At 58.7% G+C, this 10,312-nt stretch overlaps 1 protein-coding gene across 1 annotated transcript; it reads right to left on the bottom strand.

Moving 5' to 3' along the window:
• Positions 1–3,360: 3,360 nt before the first annotated feature.
• On the bottom strand, positions 3,361–6,583 carry LOC107510367 (sperm-associated antigen 11B). The gene is made up of 3 exons (XM_016143795.2): positions 6,512–6,583; positions 5,538–5,672; positions 3,361–3,772 (listed from the first exon to the last, which is right to left on the bottom strand). Exons 1-3 carry the CDS (start codon positions 6,564–6,566, stop codon positions 3,639–3,641), a joined length of 324 nt encoding a protein of 107 aa, XP_015999281.2. The 5' UTR covers positions 6,567–6,583; the 3' UTR covers positions 3,361–3,638.
• Between the last annotated feature and the right edge of the window lie 3,729 nt (positions 6,584–10,312).

The following is a 10,312-nucleotide window of genomic DNA, read 5'->3' as shown; positions in this document are numbered from 1 at the left end:
TCACGCCCACCCACAGGCTCACAGTCCCTCACCAGACCTCCCTGGCTGGGCGGGGAGAAGGTTGGGGACAATCGTTTGTCACGTTCCCAGGGCCCTACACCGAGTTCTTGTCTCATGTGTCTCCTGGGCCTTCTTTCCCTTCCAGGCGCGACACCTCTCGTCACGGGGGGAGGGCGCCCAGGCCCCGAGATCACAGCCCCCCATCTGCCGGGGCGCCTGTCTTCCCCACGCGTGGGCATGCCCCGCGCTTCCCAGGGTGAATTCCGCGTTCGTACAAACGCAGCTCGGTGACGGGCACGGGGAGTTGGGCTCAGAAGGACCTTTTCGCCCATTGTGCTGCTCGGGGCTTGGCATCGGGGTTGGGACGAGAACCCACGTGTCCGGTGGGCATTCCCAGTCAGTGCGACTCCGCACGCTCACGTCCGTGGCCCCCTGTGAGGGCGACACGCCTCTCCGGGGATTGCTGGGCGCTGCTTCCCCTCCCCCACCACCGCCCGGGGCCCGTGTCTGAGCTGCTGCCGGGAGCCACGCTGAGACACAGGCGTGTGTTCCAGAAACACCGAGGGCCAGTAAGACAAAAGAGGCCGCCCTCGAGCCTTCTGGGCTGGACGGAACCGGGGCAGGGTCCTGGGTGTGCGGCCCGGTCCCACCTGACCTCGGCTTAACTCTACCTCCCATCTGTCCTACAGCGACATGGGAGTTATCACCGGCCCATTACGGGCTCCTTGGAGAGACGGATGGGGGCGGGGGGGTGACGAGAATCCTCTAGGTGGCTTCTCCCAGGGCAGAGAAGAAGACGGGAGAGAGGGGACAGGTGCTCGGGCGGCATTCCTCGTCCCCGGGAAGTGTGAGCGACGGGTCACGTGCTCCCCCACGTGCCTTTAGGCCCAGCCCATGAGACCCCTCTGGGAGAAGCACCCGCTGCCTCCCAGCGCGGTGAGATGGCCTGTCCCCACGGCCCGGACCCGGGCCCATCCCCGCCGTCCTAACGATGCTCGTCCGACTCCAGGCATCGTTTTGGTCTGTCGAGAAGAGGCCGCCGGTGTGTTAGCGAGCGCAGTCTCTCTTCACTCACACAGGCTCATTTTCGGTTCGTTCTTATTGCTCAGGGGTGCCTGGGCCCTGAAAGGTCACATCCTGGGACCCGGGAGGAAGGCGAAGCCGGTGGAGAACCAGCCCGGCCTGCAGGGCTGTGGCGAGCACCACAGGCGTGGACGGAAGCCAGGCTCAGGTGTGGCCATTATGAAAGTCACAGGAAGCCAGACGGGGTCGTGACCGACTGGCCTGCCCGCCCCACCCCCGCTGTAGACGACCTTAGGCCCTGAGGGGGAAATATAGACTTTCTGATGACACAGGGACTCTGGCAGGTGGATGAGCTGAGAGATCAAAGCCCCCAGAGGCGTCTGTGGGTGCCGTGGGAGGGCAGGATGGCGGGTGAGGACGGTGGGCGTGCCAAGCAGCAAGCAAGCCAGTCGGGCATGTCGCCGCCGGCTGTGCAATGACCTACAGCAGCCTGCTGGCTCTCGTCCCACCGGGTCCAGCTGGCGTCCACAGAGCCTCGTCCTCGCTCAGGGTCCTGTGTGCACCACAGCGTCACTAATTGGGTCGCCGGCTCAGAACTGGCCTGTCCCCCAGCGAACTGCAAAATGAGCACAGAATGGGGGTGGGGGTGGGGCGGGGGGAGGGTCAGTTTTCATGTGTTTCCTAGGAATCTCAAAGTAGGTTCCCAAATCTCTGCGGGTGACACACACTTTCACGTTTCATGGCCTTACTGCCCAGGCGGTTCTGTCCCCTGCGAAGTTCCTGACCTCCTCGGTGCAGCTGAAGGCCGGCACAGGACGCCTCTGCTGGCCCTGCGCCTCGGCGCCCGCGGCTGCGGCCCCGCCGGCCCCCCAGGCTGCCCCTCGGGGACGCCGGCGTGAGCTGCCCTGGGCGCCGGCGTCTGTCACGGCCTCTGCCTGGCATGCCCGCCGCGGCCAGACCCCGACACAGACGACTCGCCCCTCACCTCCTTCGGGTCTCTACTCAAAATCTGTTTTCTCAGCGAGACCTCCTCTAACTCCTGCCTCCAAGACGCAGCCGCTCTGCCCGCTGGCTTATGTCCCTTCCCGATCTCCTCCCGTGCCGACCCCTTCCTAGTCTCTCTTCACGCTGCCCCGGGCGCCCCTCTCTGGCCGGGACGGCCTTCCCTCCCACCGAGCTTTCTCCTTCCCCCGCTTCCAGGTCCCTCTTCATCGCCCTCCGTGCCTCCTTGCGCCCGGGCCTCGTTACACGTGCGCGTCCCTCACTGCTGCGCCCTGCTCCCCCAGGAACCTGTCCTTGGGAGACAGGTGACAAGGCTTTTCCACGGCTTGGGTCTCACCCGCAGGTGCACGGCTCTGCCTCTTCTCCGTCTCGCCCCTTCCTCTCTCCGTGTAAGTCTGTCCCTGCCCCACCGGACGGGGGCAAACGCCTCAGGCCTTCAAATTCCACACGTCCAGAGCCGGCCCGCTCCCCTCGGTGGTCCTCCCGCTCCCCCCGTGGTCCTCCTGCTCCTCCCCGTGGTCCTCCCGCTCCCCCCGTGGTCCTCCCGCTCCCCCCGTGATCCTCCCGCTCCTCCCCGTGGTCCTCCCGCTCCCCTCTCCCCGAGCCTGCTGCCTCGGTTGACACAGTTCCGTCCCGCCCCACGCCCTTCCTTCTTCTTGGCCACCAAACCTGTAAGGCCAGGCTCTTGGCACCCCACCCCCGCCCCCAGCCCCAGCCGTGCCCTGCTCATGGCGGCGGCCTGCATTTAACCACAGAGCGGGCGCCCTGGACTTCACCCGAGGCCGTCATCCCTCACCTGGTGTCCCAGCCCCCGGTCTCCTCATTTCCTCTCTGCCACCCACCTTCTCGTTAGGACGGACATTCTGAACAGGACGCCGTCATCCACGAGGACCTTCTCCCGTTTGGCGGTCCAAGGTCTCCAGCATAACGCGCTTCTTCGACCACGTCCCGCTCGGTTCCGACCCCAGCCCCGCCTGACACTTGTAATCAGCCCCTCTCTTTAGCGTTTCCTTAGTGAGCGGTTCCTTCGCGTCTCCACGCCTTTCTACGCACTGTACCCTCCACCCGGAGATCTCTGCCTCTTCCTTTCCTTAAAAGACTCCCACTCGTCCTCCACAACTCTGCCCACATTTCCCCAGGCATCCTACATGAAACTCCCCCACGCGTCGCCTTGGAGAGGCCACCGGAGAGAAAGTGCAGCATTTTATCGCTTTTACGTATTCAGTGTTTTTCTCCGCACCTATTTATGCTTCCAATTCCTTACCTGTCTCGGCGCCTGGAACAAAAGTGGCTACTCAAAAATTATTTTTAAAATAAAAGGACAAATCGCTTGAGTGCTTTCCTGTGAAAGTTTATTACGTCCACATCTACCAGCAAAAACTGGGCGGTGGTGAAGGGTTTGCACATCTCGAGCCGAGTTGCTTTCTCCGAGACAGGCCTACAAGGTGACGGACAGCCTGTTTCTGTCTTTGCTTTGCTACAGTGATGAGTTTAGAGACGACAGTGCCTCAGCCCCTCTCCTCTCGGCCCCTTCTCCAAAACACCTGCCTCTGAATTAGCGACACGGCCCAGGAGGACAGGCAGGTGACAAAGCGTCGGCGTCTGTCGGCGGCTCAGTTCTGAGGTAGACAGCACATCTTGGATTTTTTAAAGCAGTAGCCCAGGGGGACTTCCATATAATTGCAGTATTGTTGACACTGGCCTTTGCTTTTCTTGCAGTTGACAACTTTGAAATCTGATTCAGGTTCTGTACAAAGAAACAGTCAACGTTAGCCCCTGAAGAGCGTCTTAAGATCCAAGCAGGGGTCATGGGAGCCCGAAGGGAAACGGGAAGGACGGCAACGGGTGGGAAATGGATTTCTTTTGTGCGCGCCCCGCTCGGATTGTCACGCGAGTGGTGTGATGCTTTAGAAGTCAGGTCCTTGATGCAGGCCTATAAGTGCCCTTCGCCGTCCCTGGAAAACGGACTGTCACCTCCCAGGCCACAGGGAGGGGTGACGGCGAGGGGTGGGTCACAACACACGCGCGACACCGTGCGGTCCGGGGAGGATCAGGACACTCTGCGGCGGGCTGGGAAGGGGCGCGGGCGGCCGTGTGCACAGAGCTGAGGGGCCGTGGGGCTCTGAGGAAGTGGGGCGCACCCTCCCCGTGAGCGAGGCGGGACCCCGAGGGTGGCACCAGCGAGCAGGCCCAGCTGACCCTGCGGTGTTAGGTGAGAAGACTTGTTACCCCCCTCGTGGGGCATTTTAACCTGCTGTGACCGAGTTTGGGGCGGGGGGGGGCTGTTCTCCGGATGGGGGACTCAGAGTCTAGCGGGGAAACAGACACGTAAACAAATATTTAAATTCAACGTAATCGGTCCATAGTGGGGTCGGCACGGCGTAATCTGGGGACACAGAACAACCCAAAAGAGTCACGGATTTGAATGGACGCTCGATGTAGCGTCTCGGTGGGTCCTGATCAAGGGTTGGGCACGGTCCACATAGTTGTGTGAAGAAAGGAGAGAGCAGACTGTGTCCCAGGACTCACGACACGGCCTGGGTGGCACAGAGGTGACAGATAATGCTGGGAAACGTGGGCAAGACGAGTCAACGCCAGGTCGATACACTCTTCACGGCTGGGTACGTGTTTCGGGAATTTATTTTCTTAGTCGTTCATTTTTACACTGTGCTTCTGCGGGATGAATGCTTGCAGACGTAGGCAGAGGTACTACGCCAACGCAGGAAATAACGTGACTCTTCTCTCAATTCAGAAAAAAATAAAAAGCAATTCACAGAGAGAATTTTCTCCTTTTTCTGGCACTGAGCTTCCAGCCTCGTTTCCCCTGTTAGGGGTGGGGATGAGTTTGGGATTAAGGACGTCAAGGAAAGTCCTGTCTCCTTTGGTCCTTATGGGTTTGACACTGGCCCCAGACAGCTTGCGGGTTGGGCTGTTTGTCCCTTGTCATTCCCACACTGCTCCTCATCGCAATAGCCTGACATCAGGGTATCTCCTCAGCCACCCCTCCGAGGCGGCACTCCTGAGCACTCATTTTTCACCTGGCACTTGGCACCTAGTCATTCAGTTTCTGCAGAATGAGTGTGCCCCAAGGCCCGGGGAGCCACGAGCAGGGGCTCCTCGCTGGCGGGAGGGGGCCGGCTGACTTGACATCATGTCCTCCGGCTGTCAGGTCGGGCTGAAGTCAGAAGTTAGGAGAGGGGCGTCGGTACATGTGCCTCCCAGGTGTCGTGAGACCTGCCTGGTTGGCCCCACGGGAAGCAGTGAGACCCCCTGGTCCTTCTCCACGGATAGGGCAGCGCGAGCCCTCCGCGTAGAAGCTTCGTGACGTGCAGGCCGCCCTCGCTCTCAACCACCGCCCGGCCTCGCCTCCGCCTGCACGGGCCTCGCCTCCGCCTGCACGGGCCTCGCCTCCGCCTGCACCGGCCTCGCCTCCGCCTGCACGCGCACCCCCCGCCCGTCCCTTCGCTACGCGCTTTCGCGTGGGCGAGCTGGTCGCAGGTGCTCGTACCTACCCTGGTAAGGGGGAGTGCGTGCTAAGAGGTACCTTCCCACTTGGTAGCCTAATGGATGAGACGCGTTCACGCCTTGTCCAGGGGTCCCGGGACGCTCGGTGGCTTCGTGGTCCGCATGGCCGGCCCTGGATAACCCTGTTTGAGAGCAGATACACGGCGGGGGGTTTTCAGGGCTGTCCGCCCAGCGGACCAGCGCGGAGGGGGTGCTCGCGCGGGGTGGGGGTGACGTGCAGGGCGGGAGGGCGTGGGGAGCGCGGGTCGGTGGGCACCGAGTTTCAGCCCCGTCGTTTGACTGGTTCAGCATACAGCGCTGTGCACCCCAACGCTTGTTAAGGGGCAGGTCTTACGCTAAGTGGTCTTATCACGAAGAAGCTAAAACACACAGAGCCACGAGGGAACTTGGGGCGGGGCGTTGCCGAGCATGTCTAGTCCTTGCCGTGGGGTCTGCGCATGTCCAAACTCATCCCATCATGCACGTGAGTGACAAGCAGCTCTTCGTCTAACATCGGACCTCGATAAAGTGGTTTGAAAAAGAGAAAGCGGAGGATGGGGTGGAGTGTGCTGGATGTGTGCACGTGTGTGTGTGTGTGTGTGTGTGTGTGTGTGTGAGAGAGAGAGAGAGAGAGAGAGGAAGAGCGTGCGGGAGAGTTGGGCGGGCAGGGTGGGCGTGAGGTCTGAGAACCCCCGGGAGCCGAGCTGCACGCTCACACTCCCCAGGCCGTCACCAACATGGTTGTCAAGACTTCCTAAAATTTAAGGTCCTTCCTGACGCCCCCGTCCCTGGGAGGCCAGCGCCATCGGCGTATTCGGTGCCATTCAGATACCCGGCCGAGAAAGTCCTGCCCCCGAACCCACGGGGAATTGTGCTCGCAGGCTTAGGGTCTCACTGCCCGGCCCGGGCCCCCATCCCAGTGGAAGTGGCCACTGCAGGGAGACCCTGGCCCCCCCGTGCCCAGGGCACGGCTCTGATTTACCTGGAGACAGCAGGGCCACAAGCAGAAGGGCGAGAGGCGGGAGGAACGGCTCCATGTAGCCCAGGGGACTGCGAGCCGGGTCCCAGTGTGGGCGCAGGCAGCTGGGCCTCCTTTATAGCTGAGCTGGGGGGTGGGCCGGGGACACAGGAAGGGCCACATTCCAGAATAATAATTTCCCGGCCACAAGAGGACAATTGTAGACACACTGCTGTCCCCCTGCTAGTGGGACAAACATGAAGCCATTTTCCTCAGGAAGTGGCTGTTTATGCCTGAGTGCCTCAGGTGGGCTCGGTGAGTAAGAAAGGACAGGAAAGGAGCAGGGGGGGGAGGAGAGAGGAGGAGAGAGAGAGAGAGAGAGGGGAGAGAGAGAGAGAGAGAGAGAGGCAGAATAAAAGTCACTAACGCAAAGTGTCCAGTCTCCTCGAGCGCTTCTCATGAAAGCGCTGACATTCGCTAAAATGGTGACATAAATAAAGCTGTCATATCGCTTCCATCCCATCTTCTGAACGTACTTATCTTCGTGTAAAAACTCCACGCAGGAAAACAAAACATTTCCCATGCGACCCCGGCCGCTCGGAGCTCTCCTGAGCCTCCCGCACCCCGCTTTCCTCTCGCGGTCCCTCCGTGGCTCCCCCTCCACTCGTTGGCATCTCTTCTCACCCTCCGCCCTTCGCACCTTTCGATGCTAATTCTCTGACCCTTCTTCATCTCCCCCCTACTAGCGTCCTCTCCCCCAGACACCTGACTATCGATGCCATTCGGTACAATTCAATTCTGCTTAAAAAATTCCGAAGAGTCTAAATTTTCTCTTCTGGTAATAACTAAGCAAAAGGCTCTTCTTCCCCTTGTCCTTCCTCGGCTTCTTCTCAGCAGGCACGAGGCTTGGTTTTGTCGCATGGTCTCAGGCACGCACGCAGGGCCCGGGCGGCTTGCTCCGGACTCGACCCCAGAGGCGCGGGCTCTGGTTTAAGAGCACGAAGCCCTAAGACACCCGAGAGCATCAGCAGCTCGGAAAGGGAAGCGCTTATCCCACGCGTCTCATTTGCGCGCACACTGTGGGCCAGAGAAAATGTCTTCTTGTGGAGATAACGTCTTATCGTGGAAAAGAAAAGACTTGGGCTCTCCCTGGAGACAGGTGCAAGCGGACGGACCACGAAGCAGCAAGCACCGCGGAGGCGTGGGCGTCAGGGAAACGCGGTGCGGGGGAGGGGGGCGGGGCCGCGAGCCGCCGCGCGCAGGTGTGCCAGGTGTGCCAGCGCCGCCCGCGGCAGCCGCCGCGCCCTGCGTCTCACGGCAGAGTCCACGCCGGGGGCCTGGACGTGCCAGTCAGAGAGAGCCTTAGCATCACACCCATCCTCTCGTGTCCAGGCATTAGGAAAGTTCCCAATTCAAGGAGGACGCTGGGGTCACTGGCGGAGACGGGAGGCACATGGCGCGTGATAAGGGACATTGATCACCGAGGCCACCAGACTCCGACGACAGGGCCACGGAAGAAGGCTGATGGCCAAGGAGAGAGACAGAGCGCTGCCGTTACCTCGACCCTAAGTGAAGTTCTCTCTAGTTCCCTCTCCTACACGCTCTTTGTTCTTTTATAGTCTAGTCCAGAAGCTATTGCTTACAGCTGTTTATATTTATTTAACCGTGGAATTGGGATCTTTTATAAAAGATACAAATTTTAGCCTATGTAGGTAACTTATTCCTACAGATGTTAAACATGATGAATTATGAATAAAAACACCGTATTTTAATAACCACCCCTCAGCTAAAGGATTATTTTAATGCACTAAAATCATTTGATCTAATTAGATGAAAAGATTGAGCCCAAAGTGGTTATATCTCACCTCTTCTGTGTGGCTCTTAAGATAAAATCCGCCTTCCCCAATACTTCTGAAAAGAACCACCTTGGAAAGGAGGGTCCGTTGAAAAGCCGATTCTGGTCTTTGATAGACAGAGGTCGGTGAAGTTGTTCTAAAGGCATCCCGCATTCCAGGAAAATTACAAAAGTCACATCCAGCTTTACAGGGAGGGTGGCAGAACCCATTATAGCATGTTCTAGTCATTTGTTCTACCTCTTTTTAAAATTTCGTCCATGCAGCTAATAAATAATATTCTTTTGCCTTAGGATGCTGAGTGTGCGAGGTCTGGATTCACTTGAACCAAGTGGATGGGAGGAAGTAAAATGACGGAGGCTGTTTGGCCCGCGATGCTCGGTACTGCGCATCCCGCTGACTCGCGCTCATCGCGTTCAGGGGTTAATGGATGCCCCCGGGGGGCAAGAAGGAGGACGGGCCCGGCTGAGAATCTTACCCCGGTGTGTTTCTTTCTTGCAGTAAGGACCTGGGTGCCAGATCTGCTCACCCAGATGCCTCTCCCTCTTTCCCTCCCTCTCTCCCTCCCTCTCTCCTCCTCCTCCTCCTCCTCCTCTTCTTCCTTCTTCTTCTTCTCTCTCTCTCTCTCTCCCTCCCTCCCTCCCTTCCTCCTCCTCCTCCTTCTCAACTTCACATAATACAAAACGTATAAATTATAAAGCGAAAAATGAGTCCAAACTCAAATTTTCTCTCTGTTGATTTTCACTGGGTTAATTTCGAACGATTATCGGCCTTCGTTTCGAACTTCGTCTTCGGATCCGCATCCGTCCTCCAGAGAAAGAAGAAAAGCGGCAACCTTACAGAGCTTCCGAGCGCGTATGCGGCGTGCCAAGCGTTTCTTGCTCGTCCTGGAAACGATGAAATCGAACCACCCGCCTTTGTTCTTTTGCTGTTAATCCATGAAATTAAAATAGTGTCAACTTCGTAGTTCCCTTCACTACTTAGAGCAGCCGTCGTTCATGTGACCATGTGAGTGATGCCACCTTAGAGTTAGTTCAGCACCTCCGCAGAGAGGCAGGGGGAGGCCCCAGCACCGGCAGCAAAACCCAGAGTTCCCTGGGGCGAACCAGGAGGGGAGGCCACGCCAATTTCTCTCTGCTGACGAGACGGTGTTTCTCTCTGCTTACGATCATCGCCCCGACCAGTATGTCCGGTGGCGTCAGTGGATGTCTGGAGAAGTCCCTCGCTTTTCTCCGCTGTTTTCGGGACAAAACATCTGTGGGCAAACACATCTCATTGAACATACAGACAGAGAAATGATGGTAGGATGGGGCCTGAGGCTGGTTCCGTGGTCGTCGGTGTTGTTTGAATGGCCGCAGAGCAGATGGGGGAATCGAGGTACGCGCCTCCCTGGGGTTGTCTGCGAGGTGGCGATGCTGGGGTTCTAGCATGACATGTGCCACTTCCGATTTGTCCTGGGCTGTGGCCTTATGCCTGGTCCCCCTGCCCTCCTGCCCGACGTGAGGAAAACCTTTGCTCCCACACCTGACAGATCAGGATGACGCCACTGAACGAGGCTAATTCAGAAGCTCAGTGTGGGGGTCAGACAAGATCACGGACGCGAAGCCCCTTGTCGAATGCCAAGTGTAGTGTAATGAGGAGGGGACCAGCGCAGTGCGAAGACAGCTTAGATGTGGGGCCACTCCGTCCTCCGGCCGTAGTCTGCGTCCCGCGTCGGGAGTCCCTGGGGTCTGATTGACAGGTGCTTTCCCCTGGGCGGCTGCGGTAAGCTCTGGACACCTGCTCAGGTTCACACAGGATTTTCGGCACAGCATTGACTAGACGGATAGCAAACATCCAACACCACTCATATAGGAAACGGTGAACACGAACAGCCAAAAGCAGCATGTGGACCTTTTGGGATCTTAACTCCAAGAACCCTAGTCCGACAAAAGCCCTTATGAGGAGTTAGGGCCCTTCAAACACCGACCGG

This window comes from Rousettus aegyptiacus, unplaced genomic scaffold, assembly GCF_014176215.1.
Source record: "Rousettus aegyptiacus isolate mRouAeg1 unplaced genomic scaffold, mRouAeg1.p scaffold_m13_p_11, whole genome shotgun sequence".
Lineage (NCBI taxonomy): Eukaryota > Metazoa > Chordata > Mammalia > Chiroptera > Pteropodidae > Rousettus > Rousettus aegyptiacus.
This window is presented reverse-complemented; position numbering and strand designations above follow the sequence as displayed.

Excerpts from the sequence above, each read along its gene's own strand:
- LOC107510367 (XM_016143795.2), bottom strand. The coding sequence starts at position 6,566 with ATGGAGCCGTTCCTCCCGCCTCTCGCCCTTCTGCTTGTGGCCCTGCTG. Across the intron at positions 5,673-6,511 it reads TGTGGCCCTGCTGTCTCCAG|GGTTATCCAGGGCCGGCCAT; the intron begins GTAAATCAGAGC and ends GCTCTCAAACAG. Across the intron at positions 3,773-5,537 it reads ACGCACTCCCCCTTACCAGG|AACCTGAATCAGATTTCAAA; the intron begins GTAGGTACGAGC and ends TTCTTTGTACAG.